Genomic DNA, 21,430 nt, shown 5'->3' with positions numbered 1-21,430 from the left:
TTACTTTCTTGACCAGTACGTTTCCGGCCCAACAAGGAAGGAGAGGCATTGCTTGACTTGGTTCTGGGGAATGAGGCGGGCCAAGTGGAGCAAATGTCTGTGGGGAAACGTTTAGGGAACAGCGATCATTGTATCATAAGGTTTAGAATAGCTATGGAAAAGGACGTGGACTACTCTAAAGTAAAAATACTCAATTGGAGGAGGGCCAATTTCAGTGGGATGAGAACTGATCTGGCCCGGGTAAATTGGAATCAAAGGTTGGCAGGCAAAACTGTAATTGAACAATGGGATGGTTCGAGTACAGTCTAGGTACACTCGCATGGGGAAGAAAGGTAGGGCAACTAAAGCCAGAGTTCCCTGGATGACAAAAGAGATGGAGAGTCGGATGAAGCAGAAAGAAGTGGCCTATGACAGATCAGGTTGATAACACAAGTGAGAACCAGGCTGAATATAAAACGTTCAGAGGGGAAGTGAAAAAGGAAATAAGAGGGGCAAAGAGAGAATATGAGAATAGACTGGCGGCCAACATAAAAGGGAATCCAAAAGTCTTCTATAGTCATGTAAACAGTAAATGGGTAGTAAGAGGAGGGGTGGGGCAGATCAGGGACCATGAAGGAGATCTACTCATGGAGACAGAGGGCATGGCTGAGGTACTAAATGAGTACTTTGCATCTGTCTTTACCAAGGAAGAAGATGCTGTCTCAGTAAAGGAAGATGTAGTTGAGATACTGGATGGGCTATTAATTGATAAAGATGAGGTACTAGAAAGGCTAGCTGTACTTAAAGTAGATAAGTCACCTGGTCCAGGTGGGGTGCACCCTAGGATGCTGAGGGAAGTAAGGGTGAAAATTGCTGTGGTACTGGCCATAAACTACCAAACATCCTTAGATACAGGGGTGATGCCAGAGGACTGGAGAATTGCAAATGTTACACCCTTGTTCAAAAAAGGTGTAAGGATAAACCCAGCAACTACAGGGCAGTCAGTTTAACCTTGGTGGTGGGGAAACTTTTAGAAATGATAACCCAGGACAGAATTAGCAGTCACTTGGACAAGTGTGGATTGATTTAGGGAAAGCCAGCACGGATTTGTTAAAGGCAAATCATGTTTAACTAACTTGATAAAGTTTTTTGATGAGGTAACAGAGAGGGTCGATGAGGGCAATGCGCTTGTTGTGTATATAGACTTTCACAAGACGTTTGATAAAGTGCCGCATAATAGGCTTGTCATCAAGATTGAAGCCCATGGAATAAAGGGGGCAGTAGCAGTATGGATACAAAATTGGCTAAGTAACAGGAAGCAAAGAGCAGTGGTGAACGGTTGTTTTTTGGATTGGAGGGAGGTGTAGAGTGGTGTTCCCCAGGGATTGGTGGTAGGACCACTGCTTTTCTTGATATATTAATGACTTGGACTTGAGTGTACAGGGCGCAATTTCCAAGTTTGCAGATGACACAAAACTTGGAAGTGTAGTGAACAGTGAGGAGTGTAGTGAACAGTGAGGAGGATAGTGATAGACTTCAAGAGGATATAGACAGGCCGGTGGAATGGGCGGACACGTGGCAGATGAAATTTAACGCAGAAAAATGCGAAGTGGTACATTTCGGTAGGAAGATCGAGGAGAGGCAATGTAAACTAGAGGGCACAATTCTAAAAGATGTACAGGAACAGAGATCTGGGGGTATATGTACACAAATCGTTGAAAGTGGCAGGGCAGGTTGAGAAAGCAGTTTAAAAAAAGCATACAGGATCCTGGGCTTTATAAATAGAGGCATAGAGTACAAAAGTGAGGAAGTCATGATGAACTTTTGTAAAACACTGGTTTGACCACAACTGGAGTATTGTGTCCAGTTCTAGGCAGCGCACTTTGGGAAAGATATGAAGGCCTTCGAGAGGGCACAGAAAAGATTTACTAGAATGATTCCAGGGATGAGAGACTTTAGTTACGTGTATAGACTAGGGAAGCTGGGGTTGTTCTTCTTGGAACAGAGAAGGTTGAAAGGAGTTTTGATAGAGGTATTTAAAATCATGAAGGGTCTAGACAGAATAGATTGAGAGAAGCTGTTCCCATTGGCGGAAGGGTCAAGAACCAGAGGATATAGATTTAAGGTGATTGGCAAAAGAACTAAAGGTGACATGAGGAAAATCCTTTTTACGCAGTGAGTGGTTAGGATCTGGAATGCACTGCCAGGGCGGGTGGTGGAGGCAGATTCAATCATAGCCTTCAAAGGGGAACTGGATAAGTACTTGAAAGGAAGATATTTGAAGGGCTACAGGGATAGGGCAGGGGAGTGGGACTAGCTGGATTGTTCTTGCATAGAGCCAGCATGAAATCAATGGGCCGAATGGCTTCCTTCCATGTTATAACCTTTCTATGATTCTATAGGAAGTTATCAGGTTCAATCTATGCTGTGTGCTGAGTTAGCTGATCTGGACAAGGGACAGGGAAATCAACCAGGGCCCATACTCCTAACAGTTATCCTGGGGACTCCTGCTGGAGAATGGGTGTTGGGTGGGGACCAGATCGTATACAGCTATAACGCCCTCGTGGTACAACAGCCCCTCGTGACGCTCGCTGTCTAGACTCATCAAGACAGGGCACTTGGGGTGAGGGCCTCCAATGCCTCACCCTAACGGCACCTTACCCCAGACAAGAGTCAGCGCCTTCAGTAAAAGGGGAGGGGATAAATGAGCCGAGCTTGAGACAGATTGTTGGTCGACCGTGCATTGCTGAAGCTTTCGGGAGGATTTTCATCCTGTGTTAGGTTTATTTTCTTTGATGAATTTCCATGAATTGCATCATGTGACATTTCAGTTTCCTTGCATGTCAGAAATCAAAAGAAAGACTTGAAATTCTATAGAATCTTTCACGAGCTCAGGACATCCCAAAGCGCTTCATAGCCAATAAAGTGCTTTTGAAGTGTAGTAGCTGTTGTAATCTAGGAAACGTGGCAGCCAATTTGCGCACAGCAATGTCCAACAAACAGCAATGAGATGTGTTTTAGGTATTGGTTGAGGACACCAAGGAGAACTCCCCTGCTTTTCTTCAAAATAGTGCCATGGGATCTTTTATATCCATCTGAGAGGACAGACGGGGCCTCAGTTTAACGTCTCATGCGAAAGATGGCACCCCCTGACATTGCAGCACTCTCAGTACTACACTAAAGTTTCAGCCTAGATATTGTGTTCAAGTCTCTGGAGTGGGGCTTGAACCCACAACCTTTTGACTGGGATGCATGAGTGCTACCAATGAGCTGAGGCTGAAATGGTTGCAGTTCGTACCCTTCAGCTAACACTGTGCAGTAAAGAGGCCCAGTTATCAGGCACTGGAGAGCTGAACCAAATTAATAACACTCTGTTTATGAGGGTGCTTAATTACCAAGCTCAGCACTTTTTAAAAAAAATCTCAACAATTAGAGGACCAGATTAGTGCTATGATTGGTTATTCATGTCACTGTATAAAACTAGTGATTGTGCCAGTTTATTCTTGCCCTCTGTAGAGGAAGCTGTTGAATCTAACCACACACTTCACAGCAGGCGTTTTTAGGATTAACCAGAAAGAAATGGGGAGCTCCTTTTAGGATCAGGAATTCAGAGCAAGGGGTTGAAGGCCTCGACATTCCATTCTCTCTTCATCATTATGTTGATGGTGTGAGTTTACAGTCATTGATAAAATAATTGCACCGGATATTCTTGAGCGAGACATTCCTTTGTCCTCTGTCCTCCGACTGTAAGCGCGGCCTGATGAGTTCTGGGAAGCCCAAGCGCTGAGCATGCACATAGAGGTGGCAATGCGGCGGGGCAGGGCAGTGCCATACACAAGTTTCCTACTCTTGCGTTAAATTCATAGAATCTGACAGCATAGAAGGAGGTCTCATTGTGCTCTTTGAAAGAACTATCCAATTAGTCCCACTCACCCTGCCCTCTCCCCATAGCTCTCCAAATTTTTCCTTTTCGAGTATAAATCCAATTCCCTTTTCACAGTTACTATTGAATCTGCTTCCACTACCCTTTCAGACAGTGCGTTCCACATTATAGCAACTCGCTGCGTTTAAAAAAAAAAATTCTCATTTCCTCTCTGGCTCTTTTGCCAGTTACCTTAAACCTGTGTCCTCTGGTTACTGACCCTACTGCCAGTGGAAACAGTTTCTCCCTATTTACTCTATCAAAATCCTTCATAATTTTGAGCACCTCTATTAAATCTCCCCATAACCTTCTCTGTTCTAAGGAGAACAACCCCAGTTTCTCTAGTCTCTCTGCTTAACTGAAGTCCCACGTCCCTGGTATCATTCTAGTCAATCTCCTCTGCACCCTCTCTAAGGGCATTGCATGAAACACTAGGACCGACACTATCTCCCAGTTCTTTTCCTCCATTGAAAGGTTGTCTTCTCTTCATGTCAGAATTCTCACCGCCGATAGTCTGGGGCAAAGTTTCTCTACAGGAGTAGGTACAATTAGACAGAGTATCAGACATTCTGTTAATCTGGCCTGTCTGGATTCTCATGTTTCTTGTCGGTCAGTACAGCTGAAAGCAGCAATTCATGCCCTGGACTCCACAAGGCAATCCATGACTCTTGGTGTATTGCTTCCCAGACTTGCATGGCGTTTATGGCCCATGTGAGCTCCTGAACTGATTTCAATCCCCTGAGAGGGTCGGAGAGGAATTTTCCAGAGTATTTTTCACTTATTGGCCATGGGTTTTTCTCTGATTTTTTGCTACTTCGAGGAGATGGTTGGGGGGGGGGAAGTCTAGTCATGCCTGAGCTATCATGAGTGGAGCAGGCCTTGGTGGACCAGCTGGTCTTTCCCTGCCCATCATTTTCGTATGTTGTACCTCATGGACAAGGCAACAGCACTTGCACCTGGCCTTGAAGGGAAAGGTATTTTTGACAGGAAAAAGAGCCATTGCAATTGTGTGTGCTACAGGAGAGATGGCTATGAAAAGCTGGTTGCCTTTTAAGAATTCCCTTGCTGTAGTGACAGACTACAGCACAGCCAGATTCATCTGAGGATACTTGAGCTTATACCCTTGAGCGTCCCTTTGATTTTGATAAGATCTACGTTCAGAGTCTCACTCGGAACCCTTCCATGGATTCAGAATGCTCCAATTACTGGATGGATATTCCCCTCCCACTGGACCTAGGTTGGAGGAGATTCTGCAGGAATTGATGCATCAATAGGTTGGAACTAAGGAACAATAAAACTAGCACTGGGAAACGTCCAGATCGTAGGTTATGTGCGGTTGCATGATATTACAGTGGTGTGTTGCATTAACAAGCAGGGACACTCATTCCTGCTCTCTTGTTGAGATGTGATCCGACTAGTCCACTGGTGTCTGGTTCCTGGGATTACTGTCTCAGCTTAGTATTTAGCCGGGATAAGCAAAATGGCAGGCACTCTCATACCTTCACAGTTCACCCGAACAAGTGGGAGATTCACCAGAAGTTAGGTTATTCAAAGATAAATCTCTTTCTGTGCGAAATTATCAGCTCTGGAGTTGTTGATCAAGGATAGAGGCTGAGTCGGCCTGAAGACTGCACGTGAAGGTTTGTTGTATCTGTCTGAGTTGCTTCTCCGGTACACCAGCACTTGTGCATCCATTTCCTCCTTCGTCCCCTCCCCCCGATTCCATTGATAGTTCCAAGGTGCAAGGAGACAGGAGAAGTTTGGTGTTGCAAACAGGGAATGTAGCAATAAGCAGAAGTAAAGAAAGACTTGTATTTATATAGCACCTTTTCACATCCTCAGGACATCCCAAAACGCCTCACAGCCAATGAAGTGCATTTGAAGTGTAGTAATGTAGGAAAAGCCAATTTGCACACAGCAAGCTCCCCCAAGGGGCAATGTGATGACCAGATAATCTGTTTTTCGTGATGTTGGTTATGGGATAAATATTGGCCAGGACACTTGGGAGAACTCCCCTGCTCTTCTTCAAATAGTGCCATGGGATCTTTTGCATCCACCTGAGAGGGCAGACGGGGCCTCGGTTTAACGACTCATCCGAAAGACGGCACCTCCAACAGTGCAACACTCCCTCAATACTGTACTGAAGTGTCAGCCTAGACCCCATCGCCTTTCTTGGGGATTGCCTTTCAAATCTGCTGCATCTGAACCCAGAGACATTCTGGGGCGAAGTCAAGTTATTGAAACATAGCGACTGGTAGATTGGGGTCTCCCAGCCCTTGGTAATGGATAGCTTGATTGGTTCACGCAGGACATCTACTTATGGAGCTTGTAGAACCAAATGGAAAATGTTTGCGCGTAGTGCATTTTTTTATATAAGAACATAAGGAATAGGAGCAGGAGCAGGAGTAGGCCAATCGGCCCCTCGAGCCTGCTCCGCCATTCAATAAGATCATGGCTGATCTGATCCTGACCCCAAATTTAAATTCATGTCCAATTTCCTGCCCGCTCCCCGTAACCCCTAATTCCCTTTACTTCTAGGAAACTGTCTATTTCTGTTTTTAATTTATTTAATGATGTAGCTTCCACAGCTTCCTGGGGCAGCAAATTCCACAGACCTACTACCCTCTGAGTGAAGAAGTTTCTCCTCATCTCAGTTTTGAAAGAGCAGCCCCTTATTCTAAGATTATGCCCCCTAGTTCCAGTTTCACCCATCCTTGGGAACATCCTTACCGCATCCACCCGATTAAGCCCCTTCACAATCTTATATGTTTCAATAAGATCGCCTCTCATTCTTCTGAACTCCAATGAGTAGAGTCCCAATCTACTCAACCTCTCCTCATATGTCCACCCCCTCATCCCCGGGATTAACCGAGTGAACCTTCTTTGTACTGCCTCGAGAGCAAGTATGTCTTCTTAAGTACGGAGACCAAAACTGTATGCAGTATTCCAGGTGCGGTCTCACCAATACCTTATATAACTGCAGCAATACCTCCCTGTTTTTATATTCTATCCCCCTAGCAATAAACGCCAACATTCCGTTGGCCTTCTTGATCACCTGCTGCACCTGCATACTAACTTTTTGATTTTCTTGCACTAGGACCCCCAGATCCCTTTGTACTGCAGTACTTTCCAGTTTCTTGCCATTAAGATAATAACTTGCTCTCTGATTTTTCCTGCCAAAGTGCATAACCTCACATTTTCCAATATTGTATTGCATCTGCCAAATCTCCACCCACTCACCCAGCCTGTCTATATCCCCTTGTAGGTTTTTAATGTCCTCCTCACTCTCTACTTTCCCTCCCATCTTCGTATCATCTGCAAACTTTGATATGTTACACCCGGTCCCCTCCTCCAAATCGTTAATATAGATTGTAAAGAGTTGGGGACCCAGCACCGACCCCTGCGGAACACCACTAGCTACTGGTTGCCAGTCCGAGAATGAACCATTTATCCCAACTCTCTGCTTCCTGTTAGATAACCAATCCTCCACCCATGCCAGAATATTACCCCCAATCCAGTGATTCTTTATCTTGAGCAATAATCTTTTATGTGGCACCTTGTCGAATGCCTTCTGGAAGTCCAAATACACTACGTCCACTGGTTCCCCTTTATCCACCCTGTACGTTATGTCCTCAAAGAACTCAAGCAAATTTGTCAGACATGACTTCCCCTTCATAAAGCCATGCTGACTTTGTCCTATTAAATTATGTTTATCCAAATGTTCCGCTACTGTCTCCTTAATAATAGACTCCAAAATTTTACCCACCACAGACGTTAGGCTAACTGGTCTATAATTTCCAGCCTTCTGTCTACTACCCTTTTTAAATAAGGGTGTTACATTAGCAGTTTTCCAATCTGCCGGGACCTTTGCGGAGTCCAGAGAATTTTGGAAAATTATTACCAAAGCATCCACAATCCCTACTGCCACTTCCCTCAAGACCCTAGGATGTAAGCCATCAGGTCCAGGGGATTTATCCACCTTGAGTCCCATTAATTTACTGAGTACCAATTCCTTAGTGATTTTAATCGTATTTAGCTCCTCCTCCCCTAGAGCCCCCTGTTTGTCCAGTGTTGGGATATTCTTAGTGTCCTCTACCATAAAGACAGAAAGAAAATATTTGTTCAGCATTTTTGCCATCTCCATGTTTCCCACCATTAATTTCCCGGTCTCATCCTCTAAGGGACCTATGTTTGCCTTAGCCACCCTTTTTCTTTTTATATAACTATAGAAACTCTTGCTATCTGTTTTTATATTTTTTGCTAATTTATTTTCATAATCTATCTTCCCTTTCTTAATCAATCCTTTAGTTACTTTTTGCTGTCTTTTGAAGACTTCCCAATCTTCTATCCACTTTAATCAATTCCGCTCTCATACCATCATAGTCTCCTTTATTCAAGCTCAGTACGCTTGTTTGAGAACCAACCTTCTCACCCTCTAATTGGATATGGAATGTAACCATGTTATGGTCACTCATTCCAAGGGGATCCTTAACTAGGACATTATTAATTAATCCTGGCTCATTACACAGGACCAGGTCCAAGGTTGCTTGCCCCCTTGTAGGATCAGTTACATACTGCTCAAGAAATCCATCCCTAATACACTCAATAAACTCTTCCTCAAGGCTGCCCTGCCCAATTTGATTTGTCCAGTTAATATGATGGTTAAAATCCCCCATAATTATAGTTGTTCCCTTATTACATGCCCCGACTATTTCCTGATTAATACTTCTTCCAGCAGAGTTGCAACTATTAGGCGGCCTATATACTACGCCCACGAGTGTTTTTTTCCCCTTATTATTCCTTATCTCTATCCAAACTGTTTCATTGTCCTGATCTTTTGTCCCAATATAATTTCTCTGTATTACAGTGATTCCTTCGTTTATTAACATAGCCACCCCACCTCCCCTTCCTTCCTGCCTGTCCTTCCTGATTGTTAAATACCCTGGCATATTTAATTCCCAGTCGTTGTCACCCTGCAGCCATGTTTCTGTAATGGCCACAAGATCATACCCATACGTCGTTATTTGTGCCGTTAACTCGTCCATTTTGTTACGAATGCTACGTGCATTCAGATAAAGAACTTTCAAATATGTTTTGTGACACTTAGTTCCTGCTTTTTCCTTTTTTAACACTTTACCTTTTACTCCATACCTTCTGTCCCTTCCTGACACGCTTTCCTCTGTCTCCCTGCTCAGGTTCCCAACCCCCTGCCACAGCTTTGATGCTGGGTTAATCGCCTTGCGCCTTCTAGTTTTTATTTTATCTGTCATGCCTAAAGTACACTTTCTTTCTGCTGCTCTGCGCTTTTTCCTTTCACTTGTTCTTGAACAACTGTTCGTACTATTTGTATTGTAGATTTCCCCTGGGTCTTCCCCTCTCTTGCTGCTCTCAATTTTATTCCCTTCTGACTCCCCGCTCAGGTTCCCATCCACCTGCCACTCTAGTTTAAACCTTTATGATGCCTCTGTGAAGCACTTTGGGATGTTTTTCTACACTAAAGATGCTACATAAATGTGAGTAGGTGTTGGGTGGAGACTGGATCAGATGCAGCTGTGACGCCCCTCATGGTATGACAGCCCCAGTGACACTCACTGTCTAGGCGCATCAAGGCAGGACACTCAGGTGAGGGGTTCCGATGAAATGTAGTGACTTTTTCTCCCTTCCATCCCCCACCCCGCCTCCAATCAACTAACAGCATAGGTCAGAGATCAAACCTGGGCCCTAGCTGGTCTGTTGGGATCAGTACCATGCTATTGGGAGACATTACCCACTGAGCTATCACTGTTAGTTGGGCTCATTCTAGGAATGGGCTGTTTGCTGTCTTCCTCACAGCTTATGGTGATGTTGAGGCAAAATGAAATTAGTGGCTGGAGTTGCAATACTGCTTAAAGGTCTGGGTGACTGCTGCCTTGATATTGTGGTTACCAGAACAACAGGGAGCACTGCAGTCGTGCTTGGGCATGGTTCATCACTTTGCTTCTGGCTGTTCTGCCTTCCCCCATAGTTAAGGACAATACCCAGAGGCCAGTGAGGAGAAAACTCCATCCCTTTGGTGTATTGGCAGACTCAAGCACTCAGCCCAGTAGTATCAAGATAAGATGGCCTCTATAATAGCAACTTGCATTGATATAGGGCTTCTAACATAGGAAAAACATCCTAAGGTGCTTTACAGAGGCGTAAGGAAAACATGGACACCAAACCAAAGATATTAGAAAGAAAGAATGTGCTTGCATTTACATAACCCCTTTCACGTCCTCAGGATGTCCCAGAGCACTTCACAGCCATTGAATTACTTTGATGTGTAGTCACGGTTGAAATTTAGGGAAATGCAGCAGCCAATTTGAACAGAGCAAAGTCCCACAGACAGCTGTGAGCTAATTGACCAGATAATCTGTTTTATTTAGTGGTGTTGGTCGAGGGATGAATATTGGCCAGGATACCAGGAAAACTCCCCTGCTTTTCTTCAAGTAGTGCCCTGGGATCTTTTGCATCCACCTGAGAGGGCAGACGGGGCCTTGGTTTAATGTCTCACCGAAAGACGGCACCTCTGACAGTGCAGCACGCCCTCAGTACTGCGCTGGAAGTGTCAGTCTCGATTATGGGGCTTGGGTCTCTGGAGTGGGACTTGAATCCATGACCTTCAACAGGAGTGCTCCCGACTAAGCCAAGGCTAATACTTGGGAGGGGTAACCAAAAGCTAGGTTAAGAAGAATTTTAAAGGAGCACAGGCAAGATCATTATATCTAGTTTTTTTCCTCTCTTGCCTCCCCCCCCGCCCCAGCTATATTAAAAAAAAAGGACGGATTTATTTCTGTTGGGGGAAGAAAGGAGGAAGAAAGAGGAAAACTCACCGAGCAGTTTGATGAGAGGCGAGACACTCCTGCTTTCTGTGTGTGGAGTCGATCCTGGAAAAAGTGCAACCCATATTCAGCCCTAACAATGCCATGATGTCTTTGAGCTTCCCTGTGTGAATCCGCTTGTGTTTTTCCGTTCAGGAATCTCTCAAGAAAACGATACTGTATGAGTTCCATCGGAGTCGAGGAGCTCGGATGGTGGAGTTTGCAGGGTGGAGTATGCCTGTTCAGTACAAGGACAGCCACATCAGCTCGCACTTGCACACGCGCCAACACTGCTCGTTCTTTGATGTATCTCACATGCTGCAGGTAAGACCAGAATCTGGACATCATACCGGGTGCATCAAGGAAATCCCAACTACATGTGGCACTGACTAGGTGGAGAGTACTTATTATAATGTAAGATTTGCTAATGATATGGACAGGTGACAAATATAAGGCAGTGAAAACGTTTTGGACCTGTTGAACAAATGAGCAAAGAAATAGTGGATAGGTTTTAGTGTCGAAGGATTTAAGGTGGGTTCTACATATTGAAACATGTAATAATGAATCCTGTTCAGCAAAGGTGGAGCAGGAAAGGGAATCTGAGTATGACCATTCCTAATCAATGTGAAACTGCCATCACTGAAGTCAAACAGATACCAGGATTCATCTTGGGGCTGTTTGACTCTAGAGTGGAAAGAAGTTCTGTTGACCCTGTACAGATCACTAAGGCAGGGCTGCCTCTGGAATACTGTGTATAACTTTGAACACTCTACCTTCAAAGGGATATTGGAGAGGATTCAGAGAAGAGCAACAAGGGTCATTGAGATTTTGGGCTCTAACTGATGAGACTGAGCTGAACACATTTTCACTGGAGCAAGGAAGATCGAGAAGGGGAAGAGGAAGAGATGATGTACATCTCAACAGGTTATCTGGTTTAGACTAGGAACACAGAACTAGAGGACTTGGGTTTAAAATAAACTTGAGTGAGACTAAGGAATTAGAAAACTTTCCCTCTGGAGTGGTGAATATGGAACAAACTCCCAGCAAAAGCATTTGATGCTTTGTTGACCAAGTATTCAGGTTGGAGGTTATAGGAATAGGTTGAAATGACCAAGGAGGTTCTAGGGGTAGGTTTAGACTGACATGACCAAGTACTCCTTGGGACATTGCACTGGGGTCTAACACTTGTCTGGAGGGCAGCAGACCATGGCCGACCATTGGAGACCTGAGGACGGATGAATGATATGGAGTTTTGCATGATCACTTTTGGGGATTAGGGGGTACTAATCAGCGACATTCCTTTGTGAGGTTAAACCTGCATTCTTATTTATGTAATTAAAATAAATGATCTCACCCTAGTATGTTTCATGTAGGGCACTTTAAAATCTTAGATCCATTTCCTCAATCCCAGGGAAAGAGCAGAAGATGTAGGGTCACTGCATGTTCTAAAAAGATAGTTACCACTTTCATCCGCCAACCCCTTCTGTGTGCCGTGAGAACATAACTTAATTCTTTAATTCAGCTCTGAAGTGCTTGGGAGGCTTGTGCAAGGGATGGTGTCTACACTGAGTGTGTGCTGTGTTTCAGAGTAAAGTGATGGGGAAGGATCGAGTGAAGTTCATGGAGAGCTTGATAGTCGGGGATGTTGCTGAGCTCAAAGACAACCAGGTGAGGACCACTTTCTCTCAAAACAAAACCCCACACATCGCAATTCTGATGGTCTGCTACTCTGTTTCAGACCACTGATCTGCCAACTTGAAGTTGACTAGGTTTTCCAATCGGCATTATTTTAACGCCAGTGTTAACTAGTTTTAAAATAAATGGATTAACTCCAATTGGGAAAGTCTAGGCCAGTGAGAAAAAGATTGCATTTACATAGCGCCTTTCACAACCTCAGGACGTCCCAAATCGCTTTACCGCCAATGAAGTACTTTTGAAGTGTAGTCACTGTTGTAATGTAGGAAACGCAGCAGCCAATTTATGTACAGCAAGGTCCCACAAACAGCAATGAGATCATCTGTTGGTTGAGAGATAAATGTTGGCCAGGACACCGGGGAGAACCTCCCTGCTCTTCTTCGAATAGTGTCGTGGGATCTTTTACTTCCATCTGAGAGGGTAGACGGGGCCTCGGTTTAACGTCTCATCTGAAAGACATCACCTCTGACAGTGCAGCACTGCCTCAGTATTGCACTGGGGTGTTGGCCTAGATTTTATGTTCAAGTCTCTGGAGTGGAACTTAAACCCACCATCTTCTAACTCAGAGATGAGATTGCTACCCACTGAGCCACGGCTGACACGCAGAATCATAGAATGAGATAGCACAGAAGAGACCATCCGGCCCACCGTGCTTGTGCCGGCTCTGCAAATATTTCCCCTTCAAATATTTATCCAATTCCCTTTTGAAAGCTACTGTTGAATCTGCTTCCATCACACTTTCAGGCAGTGCATTCCAGATCGTAACAACTCGTGTTTTTTTTTTAAAAAAATAAATGTTCCTCATGTCATCTCTGGTTCTTTTGCCAATTACCTTAAATCTGTGTCCTCTGGTTAATGACCTTCTGCCACTGGAAACAGTTTCTCCTTATTTACTCTAACAAAAACCTTCATGATTTTGAACACCTCTATCACATCTCTTAACCTTCTCTGTTCTAAGGAGAACAACCTCACCTTCTCCAGTCTCTCCACATAACTGAAGTCCCTCATCCCTGGTACCATTCTGGTAAATCTCCTCCACGCCCTCTCCAAGGCCTTGACATCCTTCCTAAAATGTGTTGCCAAGAATTGGCCTCAATACTCCAGCTGGAGTATTAACCAGTGTTTTATAAAGGTTTAGCATAACTTCCTTGCTTTTGTGCTCTATATCTCTATTTATAAATGATGTGGAGATGCCGGTGATGGACTGGGGTTGACAAATGTAAGGAATCTTACAACACCAGGTTATAGTCCAACTGTTTTATTTGAAAATCACAAGCTTTCGGAGGCTTTCTCCTTCGTCAGGTGAGTGTGGGAATCCGAAAGCTTGTGATTTTCAAATAAAACAGTTGGACTATAACCTGGTGTTGTAAGATTCCTTACATTTCTCTATTTATAAAGCCAACGATCCCATATGTCTTTTTAACAGCCTTCTCAACTTATCCGGCCACCTTCAAAGATTTGTGTATGTACACCCCCAGGTTTCTCTGTTCCTGTACCTCCTTTACCATTTATTTTATATTGCCTCTCTTCATTCTTCCTACCAAAGTGAATCACTTCACACTTCCCTGCGATAAATTTCATTTGCCATGTGTCTGCCCATTTCACCAGTCTGTGCCTTCCTGAAGTGTGTTGCTCTCCTCCTCACTGTTTTCTACATTTGAGTTTCGTGTCATCTGCAAACTATGAAATTATACCCTGTATACTGAAGTGCAGGTCATTAATGTATATCAAAAAGAGCAGTGGTCCTAATACCAACCCCTGGGGGACACCACTGTATACTTCCCTCCAGTCTGAGAAACAACTGTACACCACTGCTCTCTGCTTTCTGTTCTTTAGCCAATTTCGTATCCACGCAGCCACTTCCCCTTCAATCCCACGGGCTTCAATTTTGCTAACAAGTTTACTATGTGGTACTTTATCAAAAGCCTTTTGAAAGTTCATATACACAACATCCGCACTACCCTCACTGTTACTTCATTAAAGAACTCAATCAAATTAATCAAACACAGTCTACCTTTAACAAAACCATGCTGGCTTTCGTTTGTCAACCCATATTTTTCCCGGATTATTGTCTCTAAAAGTTCCCTACCACTGACATTAGGCTGACTGGCCTGTAGTTGCCGGGAAAGTGCCTAGTCTGTAGCTGAACTATCTTCGAAGGCCTCCCATTGCTCACTTACGGTTTCACCTATGGTAAAAAAAATACTGCCTGGCATAGCATGAAACCATCCAAACCAAACACAGAGTTTGATTCCTGGTCTGTGCTGTCACCTGATCTCAGCAAGGGCTGCAGTTAGGTGCTGCAGTTAGCCCCAGCCCTCCTGGGCGAGGGAGGGGTAAGATCAGTCTGGATTCGTGCTCCTGTTTATTGTTTAATGACCCCTGCCAGAAAGCACTTGTATGTAGCTGTCAAGTGAAGAGAAACATGTGGTTGGCTGTGATGCTGCCTGTGACCGAATAGCGTGCCATCTCCCACCATCTAAACTGAATGAGTGTTTTTTTTATTCGTTCAAGGGATGTGGGCGTCGCTGGCGAGGCCAGCATTTATTGCCCATCCCTAATTGCCCTTGAGAAGGTGGTGGTGAGTCGCCTTCTTGAACCGCTGCAGTCCGTGTGGTGAAGGTTCTCCCGCAGTGCTTTTAGGAAGGGAGTTCTGGATGGTGCATGACCTGGAGGGGAACGTGCAGGTGGTGTTGTTCCCATGTACCTGCTGCTTTTGTCCTTCTAGGTGGTAGAGGTCGCGGGTTTGGGAGGTGCTGTTGAAGAAGCCTTGGCGAGTTGCTGCAGTACATCCTGTGGATGGTACACACTGCAGCCACAGTGCGCCGGTGGTGAAGGGAGTGAATGTTTAGGGTGGTGGATGGGGTGCCAATCAAGCGGGCTGCTTTGTCCTGGATGGTTTCGAGTTTCTTGAGTGTTGTTGGAGCTGCACTCATCCAGGCAAGTGGAGAGTATTTCATCACACTCCTGACTTGTGCCTTGTAGATGGTGGAAAGTCTTTGTGGTGTCAGGTGGTGAGTCACTCGCCGCAGAATACCCAGCCTCTGACCTGCTCTTGTAGCCACAGTATTTATGTGGCTGGTCCAGTTAATTTTCTGGTCAATGGAAACCCCCAGGATGTTGATGGTGGGGGATTCGACGATGGTAATGCAGTTGAATGTCAAGGGGAGGTGGTTAGACTCTCTCTTGTTGGAGATGGTCATTGCCTGGCACTTGTCTGGCGCGAATGTTACTTGCCACTTATCAGCCAAAGCCTGAATGTTGTCCAGGTCTTGCTGCATGCGGGCACGGACTGCTTCATTATCTGAGGGGTTGCAAATGGAACTGAACACTATGCAATCATCAGCGAACGTCCCCATTTCTGACCTTATGATGGAGGGAAGGTCATTGATGAAGCAGCTGAAGATGGTTGGGCCTAGGACATTGCCTTGAGGAACTCCTGCAGCAATGTCCTGGGGCTGAGATGGTTGGCCTCCAACAACCACTACCATCTTCCTTTGTGCTAGGTATAACTCCAGCCACTGGAGAGTTTTCCCCCTGATTCCCATTGACTTCAATTTTACTAGGGCTCCTTGGTGCGACACTCGGACAAATGCTACCTTGATGTCAAGGGCAGTCACTCTCACCTCACCTCTGGAATTCAGCTCTTTTGTCCATGTTTGGACCAAGGCTGTAATGAGGTCTGGAGCCGAGTGGTCCTGGCGGAACCCAAACTGAGCATCAGTGAGCAGGTTATTGCCGAGTACGTGCCACTTGATAGCACTGTCGACGACACCTTCCATCACTTTGCTGATGATTGAGTGTAGACTGATGGGGCAGTAATTGGCCGGATTGGATTTGTCCTGCTTTTTGTGGACAGGACGATTTTACACATTGTCAGGTAGACACCAGTGTTGTAGCTATACTGGAACAGTTTGGCTAGAGGCGCAGCTAGTTCTGGAGCACAAGTCTTCAGCACTACAGCTGGGATGTTGTCGGGGCCCATAGCCTTTGTTGTATCCAGTGCACTCAGCCGTTTCTTGATATCACGTGGAGTGAATCGAATTGGCCGAAGACTGGCTTCTGTGATGGTGGGGATATCGGGAGGAGGCCGAGATGGATCATCCACTCGGCACTTCTGGCTGAAGATGGTTGCAAACACTTCAGCCTTGTCTTTTGCACTCATGTGCTGGACTCTGCCATCATTGAGGATGGGGATGTTTACAGAGCCTCCTCCTCCCGTTAGTTGTTTAATTGTCCATCACCATTCATGACTGGATGTGGCAGGACTGCAGAGCTTTGATCTGACCCGTTGGTTGTGGAATCGCTTAGCTCTGTCTATAGCATGTTGCTTCCGCTGTTTAGCATGCCTGTAGTCCTGAGTTGTAGCTTCACCAGGTTGGCACCTCATTTTTAGGTACGCCTGGTGCTGCTCCAGGCATGCTTTTCTACACTCCTTATTGAACCAGGGTTGATCCCCTGGCTTGTTGGTAATGGTAGAGTGAGGAATATGTCGGGCCATGAGGTTACAGATTGTGGTGGAATACAATTCTGCTGCTGCTGATGGCCCAAAACACCTCATGGATGTCCAGTTTTGAGCTGCTAGATCTGTTCTCAATCTATCCCATTTAGCACAGCGATAGTGCCACACAACACGTTGGATGGTGTCCTCAGTGCGAAGACGGGACTTCATCTCCATGAGGACTCCTACCAATACTGTCATGGACAGATGAATCTGCGATAGGTAGATTTTTCCCTCGTGTTGGTTCACTCACCACCTGCCGCAGGCCCAGTCTGGCAGCTGTGTCCTTCAGGGCTCGGTCAGTAGTGGTGCTACCGAGCCACTCTTGGTGATGGACATTGAAGTCCCCCACCCAGAGTATATTCTGTGCTCTTGCTACCCTCAGTGCTTCCTCCAAGTGGTGCTCAACATGGAGGAGGACTGATTCATCAGCTGAGGAAGGATGGTAGGTGGTAATCAGCAGGAAGTTTCCTTGCCCATGTTTGACCTGTTGCCATGAGATTTCATGGGGTCCGGAGTCAATGTTGAGGACTCCCAGGGCCACTCCCTCCTGACTGTATATCACTGTACCACCACCTCTGGTGGGTCTGTCCTGCCGGTGGGACAGGACGTACCCAGGGATGGTGATGGAAGAGTCTGGGACGTTGGCTGAAAGGTATGATTCTGTGAGTATGGCTATGTCAGGCTGTTGCTTGACTAGTCTGTGGGACAGCTCTCCCAATTTTGGCACAAGTCCCCAGACGTTAGTGAGGAGGACTTTGCAAGGTCGACTGGGCTTGGTTTGCCTTTGTCATGTGCAGTGCCTAGCGGTCCGATGCCGGGTGGTCCGTCCGGTTTTATTCTTATTATGACTTTTTTTTGCGAGATTTTACAACTGAGTGGCTTGCTAGGCGATTTCAGAGGGCAATTAAGAATCAACCACATTGCTGTGCGTCTGAAGTCACATATAGGCCAGACTGGGTAAGGACGGCAGGTTTCCTTCCCTAATGGACATCAGTGAACCATTTGGGTTTTTACGACAATCCGGTAGTTTCATGGCTACCATTACTGATACTAGTTTTTTTTAAATTCCAGATTTTATTTAATTAATTGAATTTAAATTCCCCAGCTGCCATGGCGGGATTTGAACTCATGACTCTGGATTATTAGTCCAGTGAAACACCGGATGGTGGTTGGTGCCCATGGAATTGTAGTTCGCTATGAGTCAGGCAATCAGGAGAGAAGGGGAAAAATTGGGAACGTGTGCAATGAAATTCTAACTGTCTGGTTTGCAGTTCAGTTGCAAGAAAGGCATTAGTTGCTCAAGCATAGCCCCAGAGCCGTGTGTGTGTGTGTGTGTGTGTGTGTGTGTGTGATTAACTGAGGGTAAATTAGTTCATCAAACAATGAGGCCAGCTCAGTAACCAGTTGAATGTATTTTCTACACATGCCCTAAAAGTACTAACATTTATGAAGAACTTTGTTGAGTCGTTTCATTTTGAAGTGTGTGTGGGCCAGCTGATGGCGATTATTTCAGTTATAAATCTGGCTGGATTACTGGTGAACAAGGGCCAGTGATGTAGTGTATAATATCAATGCTCATTTTTGCATGATCACTTTACCAACTCGAGTGATGCAGACCAGGTCGCAGTTCCCAGCCTCTGTTGTTAGCTGATCTCAGTCAGGACGAGGGTTGGGCGTACAGTTGGCCTTGATGGCCTCGTAGGGTGGAGGAATCGGCCTGGGCTCCCGTTCCTGATCACCATCCAGTGACCCCTGCTGGAAAGTCCGTGCGTGGATGTCGGATTGGGCTTTAATGTGATGCCTCCACAGTCAAATATCCTGGTAACACTCACCGTCTAGGCTCACAAGTGTAGAAGGGCTGCTTGGGTGAGGAGCTGGCCACAACCCAACACCCGTGAATTGCACGCCAACAGGAAGAGGGAAGAAAGTTGGCACTTGCAGTACTCGTTAGTAGAACATTTCCCGCAGGAACTGTAGAACAATTTTTGCCAAATTGATTTTCATAATGGTCATGGTTCACTTTATGCATGTCCTGACCCCCATCTCTTTCCACCCCCACCCACATGCACCAGCCATCCAGTGGCCTGGGGGGAAAAAGGGGGAAACCGTGGGCCAATTTAGGAAAAAAGTCTCAGAAATTGCTTTCCGACCCCAGACATATCGAGGGGTCGGAGAGTTGGTAGCGGGTTTGGCGCTAGTGAGCACCACCCATACCCACTGCGGAGCCCCATTCTGTGTGTGGAGTGTTCCTCCTGACTGATTGTGTTTCTGAGATCGCAGTGTTTCGGGGATAGTGAGTCCTGTATCCCTTTCTCCTAACCTTTTGCTGCTTGTTGTTCAGGGCATGCTGTCACTCTTCACCAATGAGAAGGGAGGGATTATGGATGACCTGATAGTGACCCAGACATCAGACGGATACCTGTACATCGTGTCGAACGCTGGCTGCGCTGACAAGGACTCCGCCCACATGAAGGTGCGTTAGTTTCATTGTAGATGTCATGAATACGGAAGCATAAGGGCATAAAGTGTCTGGATGCCTCAGCAGGTAAACTCATGACATAAGCCGTAGGAATCAGCCAGAGTCCATCAGGTTTGGGATTGGGTTTGCACACTAGTGTCAAACCAGGGACTCTCTGACATCTCTATTTTCCGAGAGAATTTCCTGAGTTTTTTGTCCCTTAAATTGGCCTAAAGTTCTTCCCTTTTTTTTGCCTCTCCTAGGGGGCTGTGTGGGTAGGGGGACGGGGGGGAAATAGGGGTCATGGCTTGTATAAATTGCAGCATGACCATATGGGACAGGCTCGACGGACCAGTTGTCTTTTCCTGCCCTTCGTCTTTGTATTTCTGGTCAGGTGTGCCCTCACTTCACACATGCCCTACCACTGCTCTGTATCTCTGTTATGGGAGTGCACCTTGTTGTACTTTGTTTCTGGGGTGGAGGAACAGAAGAGGAGTTCTCCTCATTGCAAGATACCAAGTGAGGAATCCTGTGTTTGAACTGAAGTCTTACCACCCCATTCTCCCGAGCGTTGGCACTAAGGTGGATTACGTGCACTTTGTGGTATTTTTGTTCCAGTATAAAATCATCTTGGGGTATTTAGAATCACCTGGCAAAACAATGGCAATCCCACCACAAGTCCCCATTTGAATTCAAACCAATTTATGGGTGCGGTAGTGCAGTGATTATATATTCCAGAGGCCTTGACTAATAATCCAGAGAACGTGAGTTCAAATCCCACCATGGCAGTTTGAGAAGTAGAATTCAGTTTTAAAAATCTAGTATTGGTAAAAAGTGAGCATGAAGTTGTCAGATTGTCATATAAGCCCAACTGGTTCACCACTGTCCTTTAAGCAAGGAAACCTGCCATCCTTACCCAGTCTGGCCTAAATGTGACTCCAGTCCCACACCACCATGATTGGCTTTTAACTGCCTTCTGAAGTGGGCCTAGCAAGCCACTCAGTTGTATCAAACTGCTATCACAGATTCAAGAAGGTGGCCAAAAAACCTCCATCAATGCGATGGGCAATGAATGCCGGCCTTGCCAGCGATGCCCACATCCCAAGAATGCATTATAAAAAAAACACCTAATTTGAAATCTGTATTCTCCAAGTCTTGCTGTGGTCAGTGCAGAGTGACCCCGTGAAAGTGCTCAGTGCCCCTGCCAATGTTGCTCCCCACCCTCTGTGCTCGCAGAGACCGACTGCATTTAAATTATTTCTTTGCGTGAAGCACAGGCAGACACTACATAACCCACGCTGTACGGCTCAGCTATCGCAAGCTGAGCAGTACCAGTGCAAATGTGGAATCAATGGAGCGTTGAATTTAACGCTTCAAAAACTCCTGAATTATCCCAGCTTGGGCTGGACATCCTGATCTAATATCAGTCAAAAAATAAAATGAGGAGATTTTTTTTGTTGAGTTGGGATGCGCTTTGGTGGGACTTCTTTTTTAAAAAAAACAAATAGTAAATAAAATTGTTGAATAGCTCTGCAGGGCAGAGTTAAAGGTAAGGAAAAGACAATTTTTTTTGAGTATTAGGAGTATGTGTGGTGGCGGTTTTACAAATTGCTGCTCAGGCTGTTTAGCAGTTGGGGTGGTTTGGATGGGTATGGGACTTCTAAACAACCTGCAGATTGACGCTCCTAAGACTTGCCCCGGCCTGAAGCCAACCCTAGGCCCTTGTTCATACTCATGGCGTCAGCGTACGGTTGGTTTACGAGGGTGGTGCTGGGCCAGTTCGTGAGCAGCCCTCGTCATGCCCCTGACTCCAGCCAACAAAGGTTGTTACACAAGATAAGGGCTCATGGGGTTGGGGGTAATATATTAGCATGGATAGAGGATTGGTTAACAGACAGGAAACAGATAGTATGGATAAACTGGTCATTTTCAGGTTGGCAAGCTGTAAATAGTGGGGTGCTGCGAGGATCAGTGCTTGGGCCTCAGCTGTTTACGATCTATATTAATGACTCAGGTGAAGGGACCAAGTGTAA

General features: G+C 45.6%; 1 protein-coding gene across 1 annotated transcript in view; it reads left to right on the top strand.

Annotated features, from left to right (window-relative positions):
* Nucleotides 1–21,430, top strand: part of amt (aminomethyltransferase) — a 42,592-nt gene that overhangs the window by 3,024 nt on the left and 18,138 nt on the right. The window contains exons 2-4 of the mRNA XM_067998986.1: nt 10,897–11,064; nt 12,328–12,408; nt 19,281–19,412. Of these exons, the coding sequence (XP_067855087.1) occupies nt 10,897–11,064; nt 12,328–12,408; nt 19,281–19,412 (381 nt within the window). The remainder of the gene's footprint in view (nt 1–10,896; nt 11,065–12,327; nt 12,409–19,280; nt 19,413–21,430) is intronic.

The sequence above is a fragment of the Heptranchias perlo genome, chromosome 17, assembly GCF_035084215.1.
Source record: "Heptranchias perlo isolate sHepPer1 chromosome 17, sHepPer1.hap1, whole genome shotgun sequence".
NCBI lineage: Eukaryota > Metazoa > Chordata > Chondrichthyes > Hexanchiformes > Hexanchidae > Heptranchias > Heptranchias perlo.
Note: the sequence above shows the minus strand (reverse complement) of the source record. Positions and strands in the feature narration are given on the sequence as shown.